Consider the following 16,000-nt stretch of genomic DNA (forward strand, 5'->3'; position numbering starts at 1 on the left):
CCTTCTTAACGCGTTTGAGACCATCAGTTGTGTTGTGCAAAGGTAGGATTGGAACACAGTTCTATACAGTGAATAGCCCTATTCAACCACTGTTCTAATCCATATTGTGGCAAGAACCACTCAACCAAGTAAAGAGAAACAACAATCATTACTTAAAGACATTGAGGTCAGTCAATCTGGAAAATTTCATGAACTTTGAATGTATCTTCAAGTGCAGTCATGAAAACCATAAAATGCTATGATGAAACTGGCTCTCATGAGGACTGCCCAGGAAAGGAAGACCAAGAGTAACTTCTGCTGCAGAGGATAAATTTGTTAGAGTTACTAGCTGCAGACACCACAAATCACCTCAGATTAGAGCCCACATAAATGCTTCACAGAGTTCAAGTAGCAGACAGATCTCAACATCAACTGTTCAAAAGAGACTGTGTGAATCAGGCCTTCACGGTCGAATTGCTGCAAAGAAGCCACTACTGAGGAAGAACAAGAAGAAGAGGAGAACTGAGAATTGAACCTACCTGCCCTGGTTGCCATCTCTCTGTGCTGTCCAGTGTCTCTCCTCAGGAATACATACATCAATAGTCAGTGCAAAAGGTAGGAATACCAGGCATCCTGGGATGCATAGAGCACACAGGACTGGTCACACAGCTGATCCAAGAGGCAAGGGAGAACAAAGGAGACCTGGCAGTCATCTGGTTGGACCTTGCCAATGCCTATGGATCCTGCGCAGGTGGCTGGGCTTACACAAGAGCGTCAGCAGCATTTCACTTTATGGGCACACCAACAAACTGCAGCTCCCCTTCTTCAGCCTAACAGAAAAGTTTCTGATCCAGACAGTGTACAACTTCCTCCCAAGCCCAGCAGACACCATCTCTAAGCCAAGCACAGCCCCTTCATCAGAGCTGGAGAAAGATGACACTCAGAGCTCAGGGCCTCAACCGGGCTGCTAGCCTCAGCTTGAGACTGGCAGTTGAGGGTTGACTTGGGGAGACAGTTTCCAGAGCACATTGCCAAGACGTCACTCAGGCCAGACTTGGTCTTAACATCAATGTCTACAAAGCATGTGCTTATAGGTGCTTGGAGGAGGCCCATGAAAGAAAGAAAGCCATATATCTGGAGCTCACAGAGGAGTGCAGAAAGAATGGCTGGAAGGCCATGTGCAAGCCCATTGAGGTTGGCTGTAGGGGCTTTGCAGGACAGTCTCTACACCAATCACTCAGCGTCCTTGGAATCAGAGGGCTGCAGGAGAGAAGAGCCACCAAGAACATCAATGATGCACCCGAAAAAGCATTCAGGTGGCTGTGTATCAAGATGGGCAATCGATGGTGCACCCTACTTGCACACAAGCCAGGGACTGATTACCCCTGGCTGGGTCGCCCAAGTGAGGGTGTCTGATGATCAATGACCCAAAACACTCTATGACCTTGGGTTCATCACTGAGGATGTGTCCCAGTTGCACTATACAGAGTTTGATAAACTTGATTGGACCAAGAAACACAAAGAATGGATGTTAGACCAGTGGAAATCTGTACTTTGGTCTGATGAGTCCAAATTTGAGATTTTTGGATCCACCTGTCATATCTTTGTGAGACAGAAAAGGTGAAGAGATGGTTTCTACATGTGTTGTTCCCACCGTGAAGCATGGAAGAGGAGGTGTGATGGTATGGGGGCTTTGCTGATGACAATGTTGGTGATTTACTCAAAATTCAAGGCATACTAACCAGTATGGCTGCCATCCCATCTGGATTGTGCTTAGTGGGACCATCGTTTGTTTTTCAACAGGACAACGACTCCAAAAACATCTGCAGGCTATGTAAGGACTATTTGACCAAGAAGGAGAGTGATGGAATGCTGCGTCAGACGACCTGACTACCACAATCACCTGACCTAAACCCAATTGAGATGGTTTGGGATGAGTTGGACTGCGGAGTGAAGGCACAACAGCCAACAAGTGCTCAGCACCTCTGAGAACTCCTTCAAGACTGTTGGAAAATCATTCCTGGTGACTACCTCATGAATGTGATTGAAAGAATGACAAGAGTGTGCAAAGCTGTCATCAAAGCAAAAGGTGGCTACTTTCAAGAATGTAAAATATAAAACATATGCTGGTTTATTTAACACTTTTTTGTTTACTACATAATTCCATATGTGTTCCTTCTAGGGTTGCAAAATTCTGTGAATTTTTAAATTTGGAAACTTTCCAGGGGAATTAATGGAAATATTGATCTGTAATATTAAAGTTTAATGAGCAAAAAATAAATCAAAATGTGTTTATACAGTAGCTAGCTAGCTTCTAAATCAGACATGATAAATGTAAGCTAGCTAACAGCATTTCATGGACAATTTGAGTCTGGTTCTGCTCAAGATTTCTGCCTCTTAAAAGAAAGTTTTTCCTTGCCACTGTGCTGCTCATGGTAGGAATTGTTGGGTCTCTTTTTGTAAAGAGTACAGTCTAGACCTACTCTATATGACAAGTGCACTGAGATAACTTGTGATTTGGCACCATATAATAATGCCGTTTCTTCTGCCTTCTGTCAGTTTTCTGTTCTCATACAATATATATATACAAGGAATATATATACAAGGAAGCTTAGGTAATACATTGATTCAACATAATACACTTACAAAAGTTAACAGTCCTATGCTTAGATGTGCTGTGCTATGTAAGGTAAGGTAAACTAGGCCAGTTGCACTGACTTTGTGTTTAAGGTCCAGTAAACTGCAGTTTTTCTGTTGGGTTGCTTTGGTGTATTATTGAGGAGATCAGTGGTGGTTTCTTTGTTCTCTTTGCAGAGCTAGCCAGTTGATGCCCCTGCTCTCTTGATGAGCAGGACAGAGAGTGAAAGAAGAGTGGTAAACATCTCCTATTTGTTGGCCTGATGACATCATGCGTGACTTTTTTGACAAGTAATATTTGTGTTTTGTGTGAAAAATATACTTTATGGCACATTTATGGCATGAAAAATGTACCCAGTTTGTAAATACCTTTAAGTGGTAAATTTCAGCTTTTACATTCTATTATCTCATCTAATTATACTTCGTCCTTCAACAGTATAAGAGAGAGAGAGAGAGCCCAGCTTGTGTATGACTTGCATAGAGGTCCTTTACAGAAAAAGAACATTTCTCATTCACTGTACTCACTACTTGTGGTAAAGGCTTCTCACTTCTCACTGGCTGAAAGCACTGACTGAAGGAGACCACCACACTACAGTCACTGCCATCCCTAAATCTGCCTGGTTTACAACTGCACAGGGGCACTCATCACCTCTGCAGGCCTAAATAACATCCATGTGTGCTGTTAAATGTCAGTGAGCTTTGCTAAATAGTCAATCATCAGACTCTAGGTCATGCTCACAGCATATACAAACAGCACAGAGCTAAGTTATTGAAAGTATTTACTGCTGTGGAAGGATTTCTGCTTTTCAGCCTGCAAAAATACTTCCTGGCATTTCACACAAGAAGTGTTTCTCCCTCTGTGATTGTGGTGTAGGTATGGTAATGAGGAAAGACTTTCACAGACAAATGGAGTGTTAATTCTATTTTCCACATTTCCACATCTAGATACTTTTGCTTCTGGCAACAAATGACTACTGAACTCAAACAATTAAGTTGTTCTGGCTACCAGCCACCAGGCTTTGCCCTGTAACATAATTATGCTTGGAAACTGCATCTGCAATGTTCTAAATTTATGGGAGCAATGAAATAAAATCAACTACAGCCATTTGCATTTTTTCTGTACTCTAGAATGGATATTAAATGTAAAGCCTAGTATTTAAAAAAGTGGCCTTCAAAATAAATTAGTGAAATGAAGATAAACAGTCATGAGCTCATTCCACATGAGTGTGGTGGACCCATAAACTGAGGCTTGAGGGAATATTGTAGCCAATTCATATTCCAAATGCAATGACTGATGAACAGTAGAGTTATGAATAATAGATGGGAGGAACAAAGGTGATACTCTGTGTGTCTGTAACAGTAAACAAACTTACTAACCAAGGTAAGTTGTAATTGGTTTATTGTGTCAGCTCTCTTCTTTTGGGACATTAAAGCTGAGGGAAAGGTAGAGAGGACATGAGAGACTGAAACTTTAAATCCAAATGCAAAGCATGCAGATGTGTCTGATAAATCCCAAGCCTTTGATTAAAGTGCTGGCCACAAGGCCACAAGTGCTGGCCACTTTGCTGTGCCAAGCCAGTCTCAGAAACATTTAGCATGTATTCACGGTATGCAAAGTTAAACAAATCCAGATGCATTGTGGTGTATAAACAAAAGCCTGGTAAAAGTCAAAAGTAGGTGTCACAAAAATCAAGGCATAAAAACACTGACACGTCCTTTTCAGTTAAGAAAAGGATGTCTGTCTGAGCTACCACTTTGGTCCAGACTGAAATATCTCAACAGCTATGGGCTGGATTGCCATGAAATTTTGTACAGACATTCATTGTCCTGTGTCTGCTACTTGCAGACCTCTAAGTTAAATGATGAAAAAAGGACAGCTGTATGCAGTAGGTTTTTCAGCCAACACCTGACGACATGCATTGCAGGAGGTTCTAGCTCCACTGTTGGCCTTTCTGAAGCTCAGCAACAAGTTTTTCTCATTTTGATATGAATTGTCCTGTGGGGACAATTAATGTCCTGTGAGGACACAGCATGTCACAGCATGAATGCTAATTACCTTGATGATCTCCTGGTTTTTCCTCTGGTGCCACCATAAGATTAAATTTTTGTTTTTTAGTGAGATGGCTCCACAACTTTTGGATGTATTGTGAAACTTGATCAGAGAATGGATCATAATGGCTTTGCTGATCCCCTGACCAGTTGGATTGACACAAAGTTGAATTGTCACAGAATGAACTGTAATAACTTCGCTGATTTATTGATGTTTCATCTATTGACTTTTCATCTGTGTTGAGTAAGTAATGATGGGACAAGGACAGCTGTATGCAGTAGGTTTTTCAGCCAACATGCAGGAGGTTGTAGCGCCACTATTGGCCTTTCTGAAGCTCAGCAACAAGTTTTTCTCAATTTAATATGACTTGCTGTGATACATTTATTACTTACAGCTGTAAAACACAGTATAACATTAACAGCTTGCTGGAACTGGCAAAAAAATAGTTCTTATATGGGAACTGTACTTTCGCAAAGATACAGATAAACAATAACCATATTGCCAGATGTAGACAGGAATGAAGTGAAGCCTGTAAGGCAATCACCTCAACACTCACAAAAATTATCCAACACACCCTTTTAATCATAGCAGTTTAGTTAATTAACTCAATTTACTTAAAGCCATGCTGCCAGTGTTGCTGCTGTCATCATTGTAGTACTGGTAAAATGTATTGTTTTCAGGTTTACAGGATTTTAGATTTTAGAAGTAACATGGCTGTACCAGCTATTCACAGGGCATAACCTACATTAAATGCCTTTGGTTCCCAATCAACAAGAAAAGATGTAGATGTAGATGAAGAGATGGCCATCTCCCAGACCTACCAAAAAGTCTTTCGACATAATGGCCACAAACTTATAGGAAGTTCGCCATTTTAATTTTAATTTGAAAATTTTGCTCATTTTTGGCAATTTTCTGGCATTTGGGGACATTGTATTTGATTGAACTCCTACAGATTTTATCATATTGACTTCAAACTTGGTAAGGATACTCTTAAGGCCTTTGTGATTAATAGTTATTAAAAGATTTTGTTCACGTTGAAGGGGCTGGCCGTGGCAGCACCTCAAATTTTGATGCCTTGCCATGAAACACGAAGTTGTGCGTAAGTTGCAGTAACTCAGCCATACTTTGTTCAATCAACCCCAAATTTCACAGTGATGATAAGTGTCCCGACATGAAAACACCCACATGTCAATATTCACAAAAAGTTATAGCATCACCTACTGGCCACAGGAAATTACATGTTTTAGACTTTGATGCCATGTTACTAGCAGGTTGATGGGATCCACTTCAGACTTGGTCAGGAAAGCCTTAAGGACTTCATGATACCCTATTGTGAAAATTTTGATGTTCCATTGAAGGGTGTGTCTGTGGCGCTGTGGCGAATTTCGATGTTTTGGCACTGACCAGAAAGTTGATGTAACTCATGCATACATTTTCTGATCTGCCCCAAATTTCACAGGTTTGCAACAGACCTGTCCTGAATACATCTACATTCCAATATTCAGGCATAGTCATAGCGCCACCTATTGACAACAGGAAATAATGTGTTTTATCTAACTAGGTTGATCCGATTGACCTCAAATGTGGTCGGACAAGCATTAAGATCATAGTGATGCTGAATTGTGAAGACTGTGAGACTTCATGGGACACCCTTGCTCTGTCAACATGGCAAAGTTCACGGTTTCACCATTAAACGGGAAGTTGTTGTAACTCTGCATGCACTGTCCCAATCTGCCCAAAACTTGACATGTTTGCTAACTGTCATGGCCTGAACACATCTACATACCAATATTCAGGTACAGCCATAGCATCACCTGATGGGGGCAGTAAGGGACTTCTGACTCATTCCTTCTGTGTCTGGTGGTCACACAGTTGCAGAACTGTGTCGTACAACCTGCGACCCCCCGCAGCTATGGGTCCCCCAACAGGCATGGGCAGCTTTAATTTAAATTCATATTTGTTTGCATGTATGTCTGCTAATGACAAAACAAAATGGTCATATTTATTTTTCTAAGTTTCAAAGTTTTCAGAAAGTTTCTGGAAATTTACTAGAAATTTTCTGCCCCGTTGTAACCCTAGACAGATCCTACAGTAATCAGCCTGTCCTGTCAACCTGCTAGCTGTTAACATGCAGTCAGTTTGCAGTCTAGTAGAGTTAGCTTAAATGTGGAAATTTATTTTGACTTTGAGAAATTCTGAGGGAGGACCACAACACCCTGCCAATTATGTATTTTTATAAGGTTGATCCCCCATTTTACAATATAACCAGACACCCTGATCACAGCCAGCTGATACCTACCCCATTCCCACAACACATTTCAGGCACACAATTCTTCCTTGTGTTAAACCTTGTAAATTTTGTACAGATTGTCTTGTGAGCTCCAGTGAATCTTTTCTCTATATATTCATATTCTATCCTCAGGTGCTGTATTTCTCCATGGAGCTGTAGAGAGGGGCATAGAAGTTTAAATCATGGAGGTGCTTAAGCATGCCCTTCAAAAAGTCAGAAGAGAGGTTTTTTTTTAAAGTATTTTTTGAGCTTTTTTGCCTTTATTTAGAGGACAGTGAGAGAGAGATAGGAAACAGGGAGAGAGTAGGGGAATGACATGCAGCAAGAGTCCAGCTGGATCAAGAGTCAAACCGGGATCTGCCTGCTCAGACTACTAGGGCCGACGTGGTACGCACCCTACCCATTCGGCTATGAGGGCGAGAGGCATTTATAATCCAATTATTGTATTCTAATATTTTTGCTAATATCAGAAATTGTCCTGCAAATTGTGAAAAGTGCATAACTAAGAAACACATATCTTTTTTCTTTGAAACTCTTTAGATTGAGGCAGCACCAAGATTGGTGTTATTTTACAATCTGCCTTATGGATTTAGCACATAATATTTTCTTCAAGGTCTGAAAACATCTACTAAATGAGTAAACCTAAATGTTTTGGTCAACTTCAATAAATTGCATTGGCTCACAGAGAATCCAAGATGCACCTCCCAAATACCAACATCAGAAGCATCACAAAAACTCAGCAGCTGATCACTCTGTTGCCTTCACCAACTTTAAGCAGCCCATGATAATCATTCAAACTCTCTCTTTGCGGCAAACCAGTTTTAAGTTCTATCGTCACTCCAGACATCTTACTCTTTTATGTCATCAGTATAAAAGTCCTCTGAAGCCATCAGTCATGGCAGCTGTGATTTCATGTGAGCAGCTCGCCTCTGTGGCTCTAGATTATAGGGTGACATGGGAGTGGATCTTCACTCCTGTCCCTTGACACCCCCACAAGAATAATCCCATCCCATCCCAATCCCAAACCAAATTAGAAAAAAAAAATCCTGTCCATTGATTTTTGGATTACTGCAGAAAAGTTTATGATACTTAAATGTTTTGTTCAGCAACATAATCTTTACAAATGTACACCACTTTGATGTTTCTGAAGCCAAAATACAATCCCCAGAAGTAAAAACCTAATGTTAGGCTATAAAACAATTACACCACAGTTGATTTAGCTGCTTACCTACTCTACAAAAGCCTTTCGTATTAGCAAGTTAGTGACAGTGTGAGTGTGGGTATAAGAACAATGAGACTGTAAAGGTGGACTGATGAGCAGATCAGTTTTCGTGTGCAGCATTATGGCATTCACAATCTCTGTAGCCTCATTTAGCCACTTGCTAGCAACCGTCTTTATTGAGACATGTAAAATCTTTTTTTTTTTTAAAAACACGTGAGGTTCTGACATATTTTATTTATTTTATTTTGTTGAATAAAATGTGTATAAAACACGTCAAGGCAATGGACGCCCAGTGGTGTTCTTTAAAAATCCCCCATATATTAAAACCCAGACAAATATTTAGATGGTCACTGGCTGTGATTTGCATTCAAATACACACACATGCAGACACACACACACGCCCCCACAGCAGGCAGGAAAAGTTGAGACAATGGGCAACCAAATCTTTCATTCAGTGTGGATGGACATATGCATCTATGAGAGCAGAATGTTGAGAAATGTTGAAAAATGTATTTATTGGTTGGATTGTTTATTTACCAATATTCCAGAAAAACTACAGCGAGAAATTAGTACTGTCAGCGTTATTCCATCTGATCTCTCACAACAGACTGAATGCTCAATGCTGAGCCAGTTTTGCTGTTCTAAAACTAAGATGTAAATTGATTAAAACCCATTTCCACACACATTTTCTGCTTAGCTCTTCCTTTCTTATGCAATGTTTTTTGGAATTAACTACAAGCAAAGATGGTAAAAATCATAACAAACAGCACTGGCCAAAACACACGGTTATGAATTAAATTTTATGAAAAATGTGTTATAATGACAGCTCCATTGACTAGTGGGTGAGTTGCTGTAGCCAGATGGCATTTTAATAGTCCAGCTTTGATAAATAAATGCTGAAGGCAATGAGAGAAGGGTCCCGAAGGCCTGTGGCCAACTCCACAAGGACTGACAAGCAACCAAGGCAGGTGAGAACCCCAAGTCCCAGCAGACAGATATCCAGCTTTGTTACATACCTCCTACAGAGCCTGACTAGGAAGAAGGCTGGGCAGGGATACAGCACATTTTGTCTATTGTTATGAAACCAGCTGAGCTATGTGCAGAAGGCCAGAGGGTGGCGGACATGTGGAGTGTGGAGCGTGGTGTATGGGTATTTCAGGATTTAAGTCCACTCTGATTAGTATTACGGATTAGTTTGGAGAACACGACTCTTAGAAATGTAACCAGAGTGAATGAAGACATGTATGTGAGTGCAACACAAATGGAATTTGCATCACTGTAAGGCCTGTGGTCAGATACCTACATTGTTCTAGTGTCAGGTGGGGTAAGGCCTGTCCTCGTACCAGCCGGCATGTGGAGCTGTCGCCACCACAGACGCCACAGTTATCCTCTCTGGCACCGCTGGTCAGCTGCCGATCACAGCCCACCTCCTGCACACACATCAAAATCCACACTAAGACAGAGAAATGGGGCTGATCAGCTCATTTGTTGGTCAGGGTCAGGTATATGAGAGCTGCATACAGTATACACATTCAACAACTGGACTACGTGTTGGGTTGATGCCTCACAGCACTCTATGGTCAATAATTGATTGAACTCATCAGTTGACTGACAGAAAGCCATTTCAATTTAAACAAAGAAAATCAATTCAAGTAATTTATCAAATAAGAACACCACATATTAGTAGAGGATTTATAGCATTTCTCATTTCTTCTCTCATATTATTGTTACCCAAATTGTTTTGGAATATTGCGGTGGAAAGCAGTACGTCAAATTCTGTCTGTTCTGTTGGCTTGTTTATACCCTGCATGATCGCCAAACTGCTCATGTTTCTCCTCTGAGACTATTTTTAAGGATGCTCCCATACTGTCAGTTGTCAGTTCATTTTGGTTAGTACGCATATGTGATGGAACTGACAGCCAGAACTAAGAAAGTAAAACTTACACTGTAATGAAATTCACTGAATTATACCTCTTAAATATGAGCATGGTACAGTAACAGTGTGAGCATCTTATCATGACAAACACTATCATACCAACCATTTCTACATTTATAACACCACAAATGCTGATCGTACTATGTAGAAGACTGGTGACCTCTTCAAGCTGTACTCCTCCTGCCAGAGTGTGCTCTATGTTAAAATTAAACTTCAATGACATGAATGAAAAACAAAACATGAACAACAAAATAATAGAAGCATGTATAAGCAGGTTCATATCAAGATTTCTTTTCAGGTCACAGGATCTTTGCACAGTCTCAAGCAATACAAATGCATGACAAATTAAGTGTGATCCCAGTACTACTGTGCAGGCACTGTTTCCAAAAGCCCCATGAGATGCAACTGATACAAACATGGCAGCACATTTAAATTAGACTTCATGTATAATTAAAGAATTAAAAGAAAGGATTTTGAACTGATTCATGATGAACTGTGGGTGTGGGTCTTTTACCACAGCCTGCATAAAACCATCACAATGCCATGTCAAAGATAATATAACCAAATGGTCATAGTTACCATATACACACAGTAATGATGTGAAATTTTGGTAAGCTGTGGCTTTTGGTAAGACTGAGTCTGACCCCTTCTGTGTAATGTATTATCATCACCAGTGTCACTTAATATAAAGACTTGTTGCCATCTGTTGGCAAGCAACATAACATCACTATTGAGTGTAGTAAAAGGTGCAAAAAAGCACGCTTCAGACTGAAACTTTCTGGACATGGCAACTTTGATGGCTATCAATCGCAGCTGTATGCAAAGATCTTCAATCACAGACAGTATATTTACATTTTCCAGACAAATGACAGTTTGGGTTCATGTGAATATTGACTTTGCTCAGGTGGAAGCAGCATGACATTTTATATAACCACGGTCAGGATTGATGTTCCTACCAACCGTCAATGTTCATTTATTTTTTATGGTGAACTTTCCCTAACCTAGACTTAAGCTGAAATTAATTCTATGTAAAATTCTCTCGGTTGGGATCCCCGACTGACATGTGACCTGAACAAAGTGGAACTTCCAGGAATCTCAAATTTATGTGAATAGTAACAACAGAGAGAACCAATATCCTCACTTGTTTGTTTGGTTTTCCTCTCTTACAGCAAGGGCATAATATTCTTGCTTCCAGCATGAAGAGTATCCCACAATTCACTGCAATGTGTTGTTGTGTTGGTAGCACATTTGAGGTGCACATTGAACCCCTATATGTTTAATCCTTTTGGTATTGAATCAATTGAATTTGTTGTGAATTATTCAGCAAAATAAAATAATTAAATGTGGATTACTCAATATCAGATCTCTCTCATCCAAAGCTGTACTAGTTAATGATCTGATATCAGATCACCATCTTGATCTATTCTGTCTGACTGAAACCTGGCTGTGTCAGGATGAGTATGTTAGCCTGAATGAATCAACCCCCCCCCAGTCATATTAATACTCACATTCCCCGAGACACCGGCCGTGGAGGTGGAGTTGCAGCCATTTTCAATTCCATCTTACTAATCAACCCGAAACCTAAACTAAATTATAATTCATTTGAAAGCCCTTGTTCTCAGTCTGTCCCACCCAAGGCGGAAACATTAAAGCCAATTCTATTTGTTGTAGTGTACCGTCCTCCTGGTCCATACTCTGATTTCTTATCTAAATTTTCAGAGTTCCTGTCGAGTTTGGTTCTTAAAACAGATAAAGTTATTATTGTAGGCGACTTCAATATTCATGTTGATGTCAACAATGACAGCCTTAGCTCTGCTTTTTCCTCATTACTAGACTGTATTGGCTTCTCTCAGTGTGTAAATAAACCCACTCACTGTTTCAGTCACACTCTCGATCTTGTTTTAGCTTATGGTATTGACATTGAACATGTAACAGTCTTCCCACAGAATCCCGTTCTATCAGACTAATTTTTAATCACATTCATATTGCTGGATTATGTATTATCAGCAAAAAACATCCTGACTAGAAATATTTCTGATAATTCAGTAGCTAAATTCAAGGAAATGATTCCCACTAACTTAGGTCCAGTGCCTCATCTTAATTTAGCAGAAGCTACTCCCTCCCAGCTTGATCATCTTGTAGACAGTGTTGCAGACTCACTACGTACAACTATAGACTCCATTGCCCCCCTAAAAATGAAAACAATGAAGAGAAAGAGGCAAGCTCCATGGTTCAACTCCCAAACCCATTCACTGAAACAAACAACACGTAGGCTTGAAAGAGTGTGGCGTTCCACCAAACTGGAAGAATCCCACTTAGCCTGACAGGATAGTGTCAAAAGATATAAAAAAAGCCCTCTGTAATGCAAGAGGCGCCTATTACTCATCATTAATAGAACATAATAAGAACAACCCCAGGTTTCTTTTCAGCACTGTAGCCAGGCTGACAAAGAGTCACAGCTCTATAGATCCACACATCCCTATAACCCTCAGCAGTGATGATATTATGAACTTCTTTAATGATAAAATTTCTACTATTAGAGACTAAATTAATCACACCCTGCCTTCAACCAGCACTGAACAAAAACACACAACAAAACACAGGATCCATAGACTCAACTGCAAAACCTAACCTTGACTCCTTTTCTCCCATCGACCTCCCCCAGCTCACATCAATTATTTCGGCATCTAAACCTTCAACTTGTCTCCTAGACCCCATCCCAACTAGGCTGCTTAAGGAAGCTCTGCCCTTAATTTGCAGTCCTGTATTAGATATGTTAAATCTGTCCTTGGTAACAGGTTATATGCCGCAGTCGTATAAAACAGCTGTAATTAAACCTCTCCTAAAAAAGCCCACTCTAGATCCAGACGTATTAGCCAATTACAGACCAATATCTAACCTCCCCTTTCTTTCTAAGATCCTGGAGAAAGCAGTTGCAAAACAGTTGTGCAACTTTCTACAGGATAATAGTTTATTTGAGGTTTTTTTAGGTTGTTTCACAGCACAGAGAGAGCACTTGTAAAAGTTACAAACAACCTCCTGATTGCATCAGACAACGGACTTGTTTCTGTACTTGTCTTGTTAGATCTCAGTGCTGCTTTTGATACAATTGACCATCACATCCTTTTACAGAGACTGGAGCACTTTATTGGCATTAAAGGAACGGCACTAAACTGGTTTAAGTCCTACCTATCTGATAGGCTTCAGTTTGTACATGTTAATAACTACTCCTCCATACACACAAAAGTTAGACATGGAGTTCCACAAAGGTCAGTGCTTGGACCACTCTGTATATGCTTCCCTTGGGCAATATTATCAGGAAACACTCCATAAATTTCCATTGTTATGCAGATGATACACAGCTTTATCTGTCAATGGAACCTGATGAAACCAATCATCTAGCCAAACGTCTAGGACTGCCTTCTTTCACCTGCGTAATATCACCTAAATTAGACATTTTCTGTCTCAAAAGGATGCAGAAAAACTAGTCCATGCATTTGTTACTTCTAGGCTGGACTACTGTAATTCATTATTATCAGGCTGCCCCAACAAGTCTCTAAAGACTCTGCAACTGATTCAAAATGCTGCAGCACGATTACTGACAGGAACTAGGAAAAGAGACCATATTTCTCCTGTGTTAGCCTCTCTACATTGGCTCCCAATCAAATCCAGAATAGAATTCAGAACCCTCCTCTTCACATACAAAGCTCTTAATGGTCAGGCTCCATCTTACCTTAAAGATCTCATAGTCCCCTACAATCCCACTAGGACTCTGCACTCCCAGAATGCTGGTTTACTGGTGGTTCCCAGAGTTTCTAAGAATCGAATGGGAGGCAGAGCCTTCAGTTATCCTCTACTCCTCTACTGTGGAACCTTCTCCCAGTTTCAGTCCGGGAGGCAGACACCCTCTGTACCTTTAAGAGTCGGCTTAAAACTTTCCTCTTTGACAAAGCTTATAGAGTCTGATCTGTGATGACAAGTCTCCTGCTGCTCCTACAACTCCACTCAACACCTGCTGCTAGAATTAGAAATGACTTACACTGCTATTAGTTGCATTGCTATGTTAGCAGTTAATACTTTAATTATCATTACTATCATTACTACTGCTGTATTACTGGCCTCACCTTACATTTTATATGGAACCTGTGTTATGCTATGTTCTTCTCTTGCTATTCTCTGCCCCCTCTCCCCCTCTCCCTCTCTCTCTCCTTCTTAACCCAACCGGTCGAGGCAGATGGCCGCCCACCCTGAGTCCGGTTCTGCTCGAGGTTTCTGCCTCTTAAAGGAAGTTTTTCCTTGCCACTGTCTCCTAGTGCTGCTCATGGTGGGATTTGTTGGGTCTCTCTCTGTAATTATCTATTTTAAAGAGTATGGTCTAGACCTGCTCTATATGAAAAGTGCCTTGAGATGACTGTTGTTGTGAAATGGCGCTATATAAATAAAATTGAATTGAATTGAATATATTGTTGTACTTTGTCTTAAAATAAAAAAAGATAGACTTTCCACTCCAAAATATTATGTTATGCCTTATATCAGTTTAAAACTGCTCAATGTGCACTCTAATTTTTAGTTTTTTATATGATATGTGAGAATTTCCAATAAATTCCATTCCACAGATAAAGTCTGTTTTTGGTCACCTGAGTTGGAATTAATTTACTGCTCTTGTGCATACAGCCTAATGTAGCTATGCTGAAGCTTGTCAAACAGAGTTACTGTGACAGGCCAACAAAACAAAGTGGCACATATCCATGAATACACAACACTGCACTCTGCAGCTCTCTTCCACTTTACTCTCAGGAATTGTATTTATTTTCTCTTCTCCTTGTGTACAACTTAGACTTAGACTTAGAGACTTAGACTTACTCTAGACTTTATTGATCCCTTGGGATGACTCCCTCAGGGAAATTAAGTTTCCAGCAGCTTATACAGACAGAAGCAACACACAGGACAGTTTGCAAACAACAACAGCAACTGCTTGCAAACAGGTATAGAGAATAGAATAAAAAACTAAACAATAAACAGTAAACTCTTAATAGGATAAAAAAAAGCACCGTAAACTCTTAACTAAATATACAAACTATAAATAGAATTAAAATAAGAATGAGATAGTATAAATAAATATGGAGAACTGTATATGGCCTGTGGTTAAATTATTGCACTGTGGTGGAGGATGAGGTTATTGAGTGTCCAGGTGGGTTATTGCTCATTAAGTGGCTACCACTCGTTCCCTTCTGTTCTCTGTACTCTATCTCCTCCTCCCCCCAAGTGAGGAGTTGTAGGAGTTGTTGAGGACTGGATTGTAACTGGAACTGGATTTCATGCTGCTATGTGGTGTATTATTAATCTATATACATGCGCTAGAGGAAGGATTGGCCTCATTCTGTCACTGACAAACTTCCTGCTACAGTGCCACAACAACCCAGCACCCCTTCCTGTGCTACTGCCTCTATCACCGGATAATGGCATTTCATCCCTGCCATGCCCATGGCCTTCTGTGCATGTCAGGGTTGGAAGCAGCTGCTGCTTGAGCACAAATGCATCGTCCATCTCTCATTATTGCCACTGTATGTGTCCAGTCTGGTTGTTAAGGGGATTTTCAATCTAATGATGCAACAGAAGCAGCCTGAGTAAACTGAGTTTCTCTAGGGACTGCTTTTTACTCAGGCAGATTCTGTCATCATTCAAAGTAAGTTCAACTTGAGTGGCCAAATGCTGGCAAAACAGCCATAACCAAAGTGGAGGAGGGGACTTTTTCTATCCTGCAGGAAACAAGTTCTTTTTGTGTCACTCTTTAATGCTTAGTTGTTTGTGTTGTGACACTGCCTCATACTGTTAACACAATAGAATGTTATTATGTAGCCTACATTTTTTTTAAATGAATGTTTT

General features: G+C 40.3%; 1 protein-coding gene across 4 annotated transcripts in view; it reads right to left on the reverse strand.

Annotated features, from left to right (window-relative positions):
- The window catches only part of LOC108880498 (ADAMTS-like protein 3), a 247,289-nt gene that overhangs the window by 86,560 nt on the left and 144,729 nt on the right, over positions 1-16,000 (reverse strand). For all 4 annotated transcript variants that reach the window (XM_018672035.1, XM_018672037.2, XM_018672045.1 and 1 more), the window contains exon 7: positions 9,482-9,608. In XM_018672035.1, the coding sequence (XP_018527551.1) occupies positions 9,482-9,608 (127 nt within the window). The remainder of the gene's footprint in view (positions 1-9,481; positions 9,609-16,000) is intronic.

The sequence above is a fragment of the Lates calcarifer genome, unplaced genomic scaffold, assembly GCF_001640805.2.
Source record: "Lates calcarifer isolate ASB-BC8 unplaced genomic scaffold, TLL_Latcal_v3 _unitig_950_quiver_259, whole genome shotgun sequence".
Lineage (NCBI taxonomy): Eukaryota > Metazoa > Chordata > Actinopteri > Centropomidae > Lates > Lates calcarifer.